The sequence below is a fragment of the Vipera berus genome (genome assembly GCF_964194415.1).
Source record: "Vipera berus genome assembly, chromosome: 12".
Taxonomy (NCBI): domain Eukaryota; kingdom Metazoa; phylum Chordata; class Lepidosauria; order Squamata; family Viperidae; genus Vipera; species Vipera berus.
This window is the reverse complement of record NC_138215.1, coordinates 5,232,334-5,245,504: the sequence shown is the minus strand read 5'-3', so window position 1 is coordinate 5,245,504 and position 13,171 is coordinate 5,232,334. Positions and strand designations below refer to the sequence as shown.

Sequence of the window (13,171 nt, the reverse complement as noted above, 5' to 3'; positions counted from 1 at the left end):
AACATCCCAAACAGCTATAAATACAGCCCAAAATTGCTGAGTCCCTGATGTGTGGTCATGACGGCTGGGGGGACCATTGGAACTTTGAACCCAGTTTATAAATTTCCCCCAGGTAGGTCCACTGGAGCTTCAAATGATTTCTTAGGCGACAGGACTACTTGTGTTCTTCTGCCAAGATTCATTATTACTTGTATGTACACTGAGAGCTTATGCACCGGAGACAAATTCCTTGGGTGTCCAACCACACTTGGCCAATAAAGAATTCTACCTTTAGTAAAGTGTGTTTTTACTAAACACGAGTTCAAGCTTCTTTTTGTTCTAAAGGCCAAGGTGGGATGGCTGACATCCGGGAAGTTAAGTCAACTTCTTGAGCTGCACACCTTGGTCACTTACTTGGCTCAGCGGCTGGGCACCACCAGTAGCCTGTGTATCTGTCAAACTCCTCCTGCAGCACAAAGGTAGCAACTCCAGCAGACTTGGGATCCTCTTCAATGCTGGCAAGTTCTGTGCAGGCAACATAAGAGGCAAAAGGAGGGAGATTAAACAACTGTTGCAATCTGCAAAATGTCCAGGATGCTGCCCAGAATTGCTAAGATCCAATGGCTGCGCCTCCTGCGGTCACAATTCCCATGTTGGGTGTTGGCAACTGGACGGCATTTATAGCCATTTGCAGCATCAAACGGTTGTGTTTTACAAGCATTTTGCTGAAAAACCAGCATTTACGACCGCTGAAAAAAGCTCATAAAATCTGATCGGTCATCTGGATCACCCAATTTATGACCACCCTGAACTATGACCGGGATGTGCAGGCTCCGTTACACTGTTGTAAGTCAAGGACAACCTCTAGTTGAGTTTAAACTTTAAGTAATATGCAATACACTGGTAATCCGAAGGCAGCACACAGGAGAACTCAAGCTGGAAACTCCCCAATAAACATTCAGACAAGGAGGGCTTCATTTGGAAAACCCAACCATGATTTAAAATCAGAAGGAAACCTAATCAGGATATGAAAATAAGCCACGGTTTGATCAAATCAGCTGCCATTAATAGTTCTACAGCTATCTGGCTTTGAGAGGAAAGTTTGGGTCATCCACCATGCTAATGCAAAGTATCATTCATTTTTCCAAACCCAGTCAATTCTACTTTATTTAACAAACCATCATTCAACAAACCATGGATTAGCCAGCATCACCTTTATGTACAAAAGTTAACCTCCACTCTTCTTGGGTCGCCAGATTGGAGATCCAGATATCATTGCTGTGAATAAAGGCAATCCAGTTGGGGTCTGCTGGGCAGATTTTCGGATCCATCCGAATATTAGGGCAACTGGTCTCAACCAGATTGGGCTGCAAAGGCTGTTGCTGTAACGATAAAAGAACACGGAAAGGGCTCTTTTGAACTACGTACTTGCTCCTCCTGGATCAATGTGTGAAATAAAGAGCAGCTCAAGATGAGACGTTGAACAGGATAGGCCAGCTACCTGATACCTTCAGAAGGCTGGAGAACATAAAGCCCCCTTTGTTTTCACAGAGTCAGCAAGATGCTGACTCTGTAAACCACATAGCAAAGCATGAGGAAATGGTACATACATCTAAGTGCTACTGCCATTGTTGTGGGGAAAACAGGAAGAGGAAATAGTATTAAGTATGTCCGCTGCCTTGAGTTATTTATGAGAAATAATAATGGTGGGATATACTATAAATGTAAGGGATGTGGTGGCTCAGTGGGTTAGGACGCTGAGCTTGTTGATGAGAAGATCGGCAGTTTGGCGGATCGAATCCCGAGTGCCGCATAGCAGAGTGAGTGCCTGTTACTCGTCCCAGCTTCTGCCAACCTAGCAGTTCGAAAGCACGTAAAAATGCAAGTAGAAAAATAGGGTGGGAAGGTAACAGCATTCCGTGCGCCTTTGGCATCTTGTCATGCCGGCCACATGACCACGGAGATGTCCTCGGACAAGCGCTGGCTCTTCGGCTTTGAAACGGAGATGAGCACCGGCCCCTAGAGTCGGAAACGACTAGCACGCATGTGCGGGGGAACCTTTACCTTTATACTGTAAATAAATAATAATAACAGAAGGACTCGATAGATGGATAAAAATGCCAAATTCAGTCTAAATATTTGACACACTATGTAACCAACTATAATCATAATAATAATCAAGCAGCAAGTCTGCTCCAAAGCTCCAGCAGGAAATGATAGTTGTGTTCTGTACCAGCCTACTACCGGCCTTGCAGAAAGGCAACCCCTGTACAAACGGTAGAGACTGGAAAACAACTGAGGCTGGAAGGCGTCTGCCAAGTTTAATTCACAAGCAAAACAACAGAACAAGAAACAAAATACCGGAACTTTGATCCTCAAACGGAGCGGTTGCTTTCAGCAACCAGCCCTTCCCCAAACACTCCTTTTATTAGAGTTCAGGGCGTGGCCTCCCTGTGCCTCCTTCCGAGGAGTCCCACAGCCTTTCTCTGCTTGTTCCTGCTTGACTGCCTCCTGCGTCGGGCGTCCTTGAACAGGGCCAGCTGTGGGTCATCATCATCCGCACTGTCGGGCTCGCGCAGCTGAGAAGAGGGCCCTGGCTGGGGGCTCTGCGAAGCCTCCAAGCCATCATCAGCAAGTTCGTCTTCAACACCCTCCTCCTCCCCCTCGTCTGAGTCATCCGAGACATCCGAGCCGGCTGCCGGACCCACAGGCTGGCCCTGAATCACAACAAGTTGGAGGTTCGGAGAGAAGGAGAACCATCCAGGTCCTTCTCCAATGTTTATGATAGAATTTTTCTTCCTGCTTCACCAGAAACAGCATCCAACCCCTGCTCAGGCAGGAAACCCTCAAATGGTAATAGAAATAGGAAAAGGATAGGACAGAATAAGAGTAGAGTAGAGTAGAAGAACAGAACAGAACAGAACAGAACAGAACAGAACAGAAAATATGGAACGGAGTGGAGTGGAGTACGGTAGACTAGACTAGACTAGACTAGACTAGAGTAGAATAGAACAGAATAGAATAGCAGAGTTGGAAGGAGCCTTGGAGGTCTTCTAGACCAACCCCTGCTCAGGCAGGAAACTCTATACCATTTCAGACAAATGGTTGTCCAGTCTCTTGGTATAACAGAATAGAGCTGGAAGGGACCTTGGAGGTCTTCCAGTCCAGCCCCCTGCTCAGGCAGGAAACCCTACCATTTCAGGCAAATGGCTGTCCAGTCTCTTCTTAAAAACTTCCAGTGTTGGAGCATTCACAGCTTCTGGAGGCAGGTTGTTCCACTGATTAATTGTTCTGTCAGGAAATTTCTCCTTAGTTCTAGGTTGTTTCTCTCTTTGGTTAGTTTCCATCTGTTGCTTCTTGTCCTGCCTTCAGGTGCTTTGGAGAATAGCTTGACTCCCTCTTCTTTGGGGCAGCCCCTGAGATACTGGAACACTGCTGTCATGTCACCCCTCACCCTTCTCTTCATTAAACTACACATACCCAATTCCAGCAACCGTTCCCTATGTGTTTTAGCCTCCAGTCCCCCAATCATCTTTGTTGCTCTTCTCTGTACTCTTTCTAAAGTCTCAACGTCTTTTTTGCATGGTGGTGACCAAAGCTGGATGCAGTATTCCAAGTGTAGTCTTACCAAGGCATTATAAAGTGGTATTAAATTATTTTGCCCAATGCTACCAGCAAGGAACAACAATTTCCCACAACCACTCACCGTAAACCCATTTGGGCCGCCATCTTTGACATGATAGATCCCACTGCCAGCTTGGAATAAAAATGTGCCACTTTCCTGGTGATAATCGTAGGAAGAGATCCCAACGGTGCCGATGCGTTTCCTCTCCCGCAGCAACTCTTCCTCTCGTGAGTACATCCCATAATCCAGGCTGGCCTGACATGAGAGGACAGGGTCAGAAGAACGTGCGGGAAAACAAAACTGTTTATTACAGATAGTTCTTGACTTACAACCATCCATTTAGTGACAATTCGAAATTACAATGACACTGAAAAAATAGTGACACGATCGTTGTTCACACTTATGACCATTGCAGCATCCGTGACACGTGATCAAAATTCAGACACTTGGCAACTGGCTCCTATTTATGACGACTGCAGTGTCCCAGGGTTCATGTGATCCCCTTTTGCAACCTTCTAACAAAGTCAACGGGGAAGCCAGATTTATTTAACAACCATGTTGCTAACTTAGCAACTCCAGTGATTCATTTAACAACCGTGGCAAGAAAACCTGTACAATGGGGTAAAATGTACTTAACAAATGTCTCACTTAGCAACATAAAAATTTGGCCTTAATTGTGGTTGTACGTCCAGGACTACCTGCACTGGCTATAACAAGAGTCTAATTATGCTGCATCTGCTCCCCTATGATAGTCCAGTTGAATTAGGGGGATGTTTGCTTCGGCTGCTTCTGGATGCTCTCTTGTTGCTTTGGCCTTAAACCAAGTTTCATCCTCTTTTGCTTGTATAATGGCTCCTGTATCCAGGTACTCTTCAACTTATGACTGGAATAGTCATAAGGTTGTGCCCAGTCATAGGTTGTGCCCATCATTATGTGGGTCACCGTGCCACTGTGCCCAATTTTATCACTTTTCAGCGGCAGTTCATAAATGGACACTGCAGCTTGAATGAACCCAAGTGTTAAGTGAATTCACTGTCTGCAATGGCCCTATTTTGCTGGAAAGGTGAAGTAAATACTGGTTTCTGGCAAAAAAACCCATAAATCGTGTTTATGTGACCACAGGACACCACAAAGGGCCCTACGTGCAGGCTGGTTGCCAAGCACCCAAACTGTGATCATGTGACCACTGAAACTTTGAAATTGCATAACCCTGAGGAGGTCCATTGTAACTCTGAATGGACACTAAGCAACTACATATTCGTAAGTCGAGGACTTCCTTTACCAGTTTGAAATAATTTTCCTAGGCTTTCTCTTGCAGTTCTTCCTTATTTCCATAACTCACGAGGATGTAATCAAATCCATCTTTGCCTCTGAGTGCAAAGTGTCACTAAGTGATCAGTCGTAAGTCAAGAATTATTTATGTCTCCATCAAGGTCCTTATTTTCTGCATCTACTATGGATGATGCGCCAGAGCTCTCAATTATTTCAAAGAGATCTTGTAGCATTACTTAACTTCATCAGAATTACTTCAAAAAAAGCTGCTTTTATTTAAGCAATTGATAATTAAGGGGTTGGACTAGAAGACCCCCCAAGCTCCAATTCTGCTATTCTGTTAAGCTTCTTCCTGATATCAAAGCTGATACCAAAACCTTCAAACAACTCAGACCAAATGCTAAATGATTAAAACTAAACGCAGCCAAGGAGAAAGTGCTTTGCATGTTGAATAAGTGAAGACAGTAGCCAGCAACAAGAACCTGTTAGCATTACCAAGATATCTAGCACAAATCTTGGGACAATGCTTTCAACTGATCACTGCAGCTTGACAGGCATCCGGAAGGGAGGAGAGGTCAAAAAAGTCAAGATGGTGGCTGCAACCCTGTGACTGAAGCCCTGGGTTGCAGCCACCATCTTGACTTTTTTGACCCCTGACCTTGGTACCGGTGATTCAGATGGGAGTTGTAGTTCACCTTTAGGACGGGGAAAAAGAGGAGGGATGAAAGAGGGAAGAAATAACCAAATGACATACCTGAAAAAGGTCTAAAAGTGGCTTCCAAGACAGCATAAGAATGGCAGCCTTGTTTACCGTTTTGGGGATTTCGGAATAAAAAAGGGTGTTTTCCCTGTTTTCACCAGACATGGCTAATTAGTAAGAAAGAAAGGGAAAAAACATACTGAATTTTTCTTCTTGCTACCAGAGTCCCAAGCCAAAATTGTCATATGGACTTAAAAACCAGCAAGTGTCAGTTGATTTATAAATGCATTTATTTGCTAGTGGTTACATCCCATGCAGACCCAGAGACCTATCCAGACCCAGAACAGCCAAATAAAAATTTCTAATATCACAAGAGTTTTGAAGTATTTATAGCAGGACTATTAGATTATGCAACAGCTTTTTGTTCCTTATGCAATCCGTCTTGTAAATTCACAGGATTCGTTTTTTTCTGTCACCATGTATATGTATACATCCAAACTAGACTGTGTTGTTTCTGTGTTATACATATGTGTGTATGTGAGTATATGCATAACCTTTTGTCATGTTTATGTAGTGTATATTGGAGGTGGTTACCCTTTGACAGCTCAATGCAACAAAATTTCATTTTAATGTATGCTGATTAGTGTACATTTAAAGTGACAATAAAATTTTTATTCTATTCTACCCTAAGGTAAAGGTTCCCCTGCACATGCGTGCTAGTCGTTTCCGACTCTAGGGGCCGGTGCTCATCTCCGTTTCAAAGCCGAAGAGCCAGCACTTGTCCGAGGACGTCTCCGTGGTCATGTGGCCGGCATGACTAGACGCCAAAGGCGCACGGAACGCTGTTACCTTCCCACCGTAGTGGTCCCTATTTTTCTACTTGCATTTTTATGTGCTTTCGAACTGCTAGGTTGGCAGAAGCTGGGATGAGTAACAGGCGCTCACTCTGCTACGCGGCACTCGGGATTCGACCCGCCAAACTGCTGACCTTTTGATCGACAAGCTGTATTCTGTTCAGTTCTATTCTGTTCTTTTCTGTTCTACTCTATTGAGTCATCGTAAGAGAAATAGAACAGCTCTTCAGATAAAAAAGAACTACACCAGATGGCCCTCAGTATTGTGGATCTGAATTTCCAAGCATCTTTGGAAAGACTCAGCAAAAGGTGGATATGAGAAGCATAGAGTTGCCTTTGAAACTGCCTAGAGAGGCTTTTGGTGAGATGGAGAGCATACAAGTTTAATAGATAAATTTGGGGATGGGGAGGGGGAACAGCCAATTCCACAAAATGAACACATCCTGAAAAGATGTGGGAACGGCCAGCTTTTGGCCTCCCAACCTTCAGCTTTCCCAAATGTTTCTTATACGTGAATTACAGTGATGAGCACACTCTCCTGGTTCGTGCAGGATGGCATGTGGGAGGTTTGGGAAACGCTATGATAGAGCTTTCATATATCTTTTAGTATCTTGTTTTTGTAATGATCTCATAGGCACCTGAGAAGTTCTCACTACGTATCCAATTATCACTACGTATCCTATTTTTTTGAGATTGATGGGGTTTATGTAATGTTGTATTTGGAATTCAGAGAAAGGAGGTGAATAAAAGTTCAGCGGGCAGTTGCTCAGTGCTTTTTTAGAGAGACGAGGCTGCCTGGCTGGTTCAGAGCATCTCTATCGACCCGGGTCTAAATTCTTTTCCCTACAAAAAGACCTGTTTCTGCAGCCTTCATACGTGAAACCTCTTTATTCTAGATACTGTTCTGACTTTCTTTTCAACTACTACTTCAATTTATTAAGATAAAGAAAAATCAAGAACACTGTGGATGATACAAAGCAGCAAAGTAATTATTTATATCATTATAATGAGATTATCTAGGAACCTGCTCCATCCACTTGCTCCAGGTCCCTTCAATTAAACTTGTGTTTCCTGGTGGAATCCAGGAAATGGAACTTTTTTCTCATGGCAACAGTCCACTGGAACACCATCCACACCCCCCCGCCCCCCAAGATTTATGTGGCCCCTACCCTGGTTCTTTTTAAGCCTCTTAAACTCTACCCCCAAGCCAGAATGTGACTATTTCAAAAGAATGGTAACTGGACAGCCATTTATCCGGAATGGTAGTGCTGAAGGAAAACTCTTCATCATGGTTCAGTCCAAGCAGGAAATAGACAACATGGCGACTGCTTTAGAAAGAAGGTTGTAGTTTATTGAAGAGGAGAGCCAGACAGAAATGTAGCTCTGGAAGAACTGACCCCACAATAGGGTCTCCTGCTTGAGCAGGAGATTGGACTAGAAGACCTCCAAGGTCCCTTTCAACTCTATTATTATATGATGGACCCCTTGTTCAATGATTGGTTTTTCAAATGGATGTTGGTCTTTCTTTACAGGTGTTTTGGTTGATCATGCCGTTCTTCATTTTCATCTTATTTACCGTGGGCCTACAGTCTGGGCTACAACAGACTGTGTTGGCTTGTAGGTTCCACGGCAAATGAGCACACAAATAAATAACAGGAGGCAACCATTAGTCCTGCGCATAAATAACGTTTTAATAAATGGAGGAAAATGTTCTTTCCATCTTTTAGGTCCTATCTATTCATCGACCATTCTGTCTGAAGCTCATGTTGTGATTCAGTGTCAGCCTGTGAGTTCGGCAGCTGAATCGGACAATTCTGAGGAGGAGGAGGAGAAAGGGATTGGAGAGCCTGCAGAGGAAAGTTCTGAGGTATCGCAGAGCTCTCAGCCAGGCCCCTCCCATCTTGTTCCTCCTCAGACCCAGCTGTGTGAGCCTGAAAGATTGGAAGAAGATGATTCACAGCTGGCTTTGTTCAAGGACGCCCGAAGCAGGAGGCAGACAAGCTGGAGTGAACAAAGGAGGAGGGCAATAAGGCACCTCGGGAGGAGGCAAAGAGAAGCCACGCCTTGAAACTGTGTTTAAAAGGGGAATGTGTGGGAGGTGCTGGTTGCTGAAGGCAACCGTTTGAACAGCTTCTGATTTAGTCGTGGTTAGTATTTTGTTTTGCTCTGTTTTGGATCTGTTTCGTTTGCTTTGTGTAAATAAATTTGGCTGGCTTACTTTCAGCCTATTGACTTTTGAAAAGGGGTTGTCCCTGACATTTCTGCAGGGCCGGTAGTAGGCTGGAACAGAACAGCTCATAGGGTTGCAAGGGACTTTGGAGATCTTCTAGTCCAACCCCCCTGCAGTGGCAGGAGACCTTATACCATTTCAGATAAACAGACGTCCAGTCTCTTTTTAAAAGCCTCCAGTGATGGAACACCCACAATTTCTGAAGGCAAGCTGTTCCACTGTTTAAATGTTCTCACTGTCAGGAGATTTCTCCTTAGTTCTAGGTTGCTTCTCTCCTTGATTAGTTTCCATTTGTTACTTCTTGTCTTGCCCACAGATGCTTTGGGGAATAGGTCGACACCCCCTCTTCTCTCTGTCAGCCAGTACTGGAAGACTGCTATCATGTCCTTCTCTTTGTTACAGTGGACACAATGCAAGCCAGCATGGCTTTGAAAGAGTCGGTGCCTAAAATCCTGGCCCTTGGAGACACTCAACTCACCCAGATAGTACATCCGGTCCGAATGAGGACATTCTGGATCGTTCCTCTTCACAAATGTGAAGTCGTGGGGCGCCTTGGCCATCAGGCAGCTGTGATACTTCCTGGTATCTGCCAGGAGCTTCTTCAGATGACTCCATGAATATCTCTCCACGTAATATGGCTCCAGCTTGACCGTCTCCTCGGCCGCCACCACATTTTCCTGGCACTCGGCCGTCTCAAAGATTTCCAGGGCGGGTTGCTCAGTCTTCATGGCTGATGCCATCACACATCTTGGACTCTGGAAAAGAAATTCATCAAAACCCTATGCTACTAAAGAGGCCACCTCTAGCCTGTGTCCTTCTTTCGAGAACTTTCAGCTGCCTCCTTCCATTCTGACCCAGGAATCACTCAAAAAGCTGGAGAACATCTTCAGATGTTTGGAAAGCTGTCTTATAACAGGTGAGCTATCGGCCTACCAGCATTATAGATTCCTTTGGGATGTTCAAGGAAGGATGTCCAGTGGTGGACAAGGGATCTTCTGGGAATTCCGACGACCACTGATCATTCTTTCTCTTATTTCTGAATTGTGCTCATGCTCCAGCCTAGCCCTCTGGGGTACAGTATTAAGTCCACTTTGTATTATTATTATGGTTGGTCAGAATCAGCCAGATGTTAGACTGGATTTGGTATTTTTGTCCACCTCTCGACTCCTTCCCAAGGACCTGGGAGAGGCAGATGTTGTTTAATAATATTAAAGAAATCATCATATTATTATCTGTTCACAACAATGTAAATCATAGCTACCAATAGTTTAGCTGGTTGTTATTATGTTTTGCTGCACAGTCAGCCAGATGTTTAGACTGGATCTGGCATTTTTATCCACCTATCATTATTACTCTTACAGGTAATCCTTGACTTACAACCATAACTGAGCCCCAAATTTCTGTTGTTGAGTTTTGTCCCATTTTATGGCCTTCCCCGCCACAGTTGTTAAGTGAATCAATCTAGTTGATAAGTTAATAGCAGTTAAGTGAATCTGGCTTCCCCATTGACTTTGCTTGTCAGAAGATTGCAAACGTTGATCGCATGACCCTGGGACACCACAGCTGTCATGAGTATGAACCAGTGCCAACCCTCTGAATTTGGATCACGTAATCATGGGGAGGCTTCAAAGGTTGAAACTGAAAAACACTCATAAGTTACTTTTTTCAGTGCCGTTGTAACTTTGAGCAGTCACTAAATGAATTATTGTAAGTCGAGAACTACCTGTATTATTATTATTACACTTGTATGTCACTGATTCTCATCAATTCTGGGAAGCTGACACCCAATCAAAGAAATTACAATTAAGGAAAATGTGAAAGGTGGCTACTGTGATGAATGGAGGGGTCTCATTTCCCCTTGCTACAGGCCTGGGTGAAGATCAAGGGCTAAAGAAATCGCTCTTTATGTCTATTTATAAATATGTATGTATTTATTGCAAACACATTGATATGCTGCCTATGTGAAGGCCTTGGGATAGATTGCAAGACAAAAACTCAAAACCTCCATTCCAGGGTTTGGGCCCTTTGCTTTTTCTTGGGAACCTATTACTGTACATGTTATTTAGCTTTTGTGTTGTATGTTTTATCTCCAGAGTGGTAGAAAATAAATCATGGGAAAGCTAAAAATACATAAATGTTTTAAAATGGGTAAAAAAAAGAGAAAGCAATGAAAATTATCCAACCCTGTTTTGCTTAAAAGTGAAAAATTGTTTGGAAGGCACTCCGAATGGTTTGAAAAGGGCCTAACAGTTGACCTTCTTTGCAATTGCTATCTTGTTTTAACTTTTCAGGAGATGCCCGATTTTATCTGACATGTCTGGAGAGTGGAGAAGCTGACTTTTCAAACAATCCCATAGATTGTGCAAGCAATCTAGAACAGGGGTCTTCAAACTTGGCCCTTTTATGACTTGTGGACTTCAACTCCCAGAATTCCTCAGCCAGCCATGCTGGCTGAGGAATTCTGGGAGTTGAAGTCCACAAGTCATAAAAGGGCCAAGTTTGAAGACCCCTGATCTAGAAAATAGCTTAGCTTAGGTTGGTGGCCTTGTGTAAACACAGGCCTCAAAGACATGAACATGGAATAATAAGAGTTGGAAGGACCTCAGAGGTCCAACCCTGGTCCCAATCCGTGGCATGTTAGAAACCGGTCTGCACAAAGCCCCATCCGCGAGATGCAAGCAGCACACAAAACCACGCACCTTCTGGTCTGTGGAAAAACCTCTCCCCACATAACTGGTCCCTGGTGCCCAAAAGGTTGGGGACCTCTGCCCTGCACCATTCCAGACAATTAAGTGTCCAGTCTCTTTTTGAAAGCCTTCAATGATGGAGCACCTACCACTTTTGAAGGCACGCTGTTCCCCGTTAGGAAATTTCTCCTTTGTTCTAATTAATGACGATAATAACTTATGGCTTTGCTGAGTTATAGATTAATGCTTTGGTATAGTTTAATGAATGTTGACCAAACCAACATGCACTAAACTGTAAGCACAAAGTCATAAAGTGGTTTGTTTGGTTATCCTTTTAACAGGGCCTGTGGGCAAATTACTCAAGCACAGCATAAATTTTCTACGTTCAAACTGACGGCTGCATTGTAATTAAGGCAGGTATCCTCGACTTACAACCATTTGTTTAGTGTCTGTTCGAAGCCACAGCGGCGCTGAAAAAAGTGACTTATGACCAAATCTCGCACTCACGACCGTGTCAACATCCCCATGGTCATGTGACCAAATTTGGGCACTTGGGAACCGGCACATCTGCAACCTTCCCAGCCGGCTTCCGACAAGCCAAGTCAACTGGGGAAGCCAGGTTCCCTCAATGACCCACGATTCACTTAACAACAGCAGCGATTCGCTTAAGAACCTTGGCAATAAAGGTTGTCAAAAGTGGGTACAACTCACGTAACCGCAGCCTGGCTTAACAGAGTAAGCTCCGGTTACGATTGCGGACGTAAGTCGAAGACTACCTGTAGTTCAGAAAATAGGGGAGGGGGTGGGAGGTGGGGGCACGAGCCCACCGGTGTTCATGCTCAGATGTGACGCCCCAAATGGAAACGGCAGATCGCTTGGAACACCTGGGTGAGGTCCTGGAGGAGCCCCCTCGCTGTGGGGTGGCAGGAAACGGGCATGGGGGGGTCTGATATGCCCTATCAACCCCCCCCCCATCCCATAGCTCAGGCACAGGGTTAGGATTAGGAGAAGGTCCCATGGGGATAGGGAATTTCAGAGCCCCCTTCGTGTGGGGGGGGGGACAGGCGAAAAGCCCGGGGAGGGGGGGGCGTCTAGGATGACATGCCTGGACGGGCAGCTTGTCCAGCGCTGGCACGTCTGGAGGCGGCGGGGCTCCCACCCGCGGGGACAGCCAGCGGATCCCCCTCCCCATAAATCCCGCAGCGGGGAGGGTTGCTTGCAGAAACGAGGCGGGGGTGTCTTTCCGCCCCCCCACCCAGCCTGGCACGCGCCCATCGCCTCCCATCCCCCCCCCCGTGGAGACTCCCAGCCGGGGCGGAGGCAGAGGAGCCCCCCCCCCCGACTAACCTCGCCCGGCCTGGCCCGCGGCGGCTGCTCCGGCTTCGTCCCGACCCTGCCCGGGGCTGCTGCTTCCGCTGCCCGCCGCCCTCCTGCCCACCCGGAGCCCGCGGGGGACGCAGCAAGGCCCGGCCGGGAGCCCCGCCCGGCGCCCCCGCCCCGTTGCAAGAAGCCCTGCGCTCCGATCTCCCGGGGGGGTTTTTTCTCCCTCTGGCCCCCCAGAAGGACCCCCGCCCGGGCTCGCTCGGCGCCCCCCACCCGCAGCCCCCAGCCCGGAAAATGCTGCCCGCGGGGGGGGTTTCCTCCCCGGGACTGGGCCGGCGCTGCCCCCCCCCCCGACGGCTGCAGCGGCACTTACTGGGCGGCCGCCGGGGCAGGAGAGGCGCTCTCGGCGGGGCGGCCGCCGGGCGGGGACCTGCCGGCCTCCCTTCCTCGCCTCCTCCTCCTCCTCCGCCTCCTCCTCCGGCGCGCAGCAGCGCCGCCTGC

The 13,171-nt window shown here is 46.4% G+C and overlaps 1 protein-coding gene across 7 annotated transcripts in view; it reads right to left on the bottom strand.

Annotated features, from left to right (window-relative positions):
* The window catches only part of DPP8 (dipeptidyl peptidase 8), a 38,299-nt gene extending 25,138 nt beyond the window's left edge, over positions 1-13,161 (bottom strand). For 3 of the 7 annotated variants that reach the window (XR_014027712.1, XR_014027713.1, XM_081337543.1), the window contains exons 1-6: positions 9,594-9,940; positions 9,139-9,415; positions 5,631-5,743; positions 3,686-3,859; positions 1,193-1,361; positions 394-504 (exon numbers count right to left, since the gene is read on the bottom strand). Coding sequence is in view for 5 of the 7 variants with exons in the window: in XM_081337543.1 (XP_081193669.1) it covers positions 394-504; positions 1,193-1,361; positions 3,686-3,859; positions 5,631-5,743; positions 9,139-9,415; positions 9,594-9,599 (850 nt within the window). In the remaining 2 variants the exon portion in view is untranslated. Of the gene's footprint in view, positions 1-393; positions 505-1,192; positions 1,362-3,685; positions 3,860-5,630; positions 5,744-9,138; positions 9,416-9,593; positions 9,941-12,694; positions 12,798-13,043 lie in introns of those variants that run through there. The other 4 variants (XM_081337540.1, XM_081337541.1, XM_081337539.1 and 1 more) reach the window with 4 other exon arrangements.
* Positions 13,162-13,171: the final 10 nt, after the last annotated feature.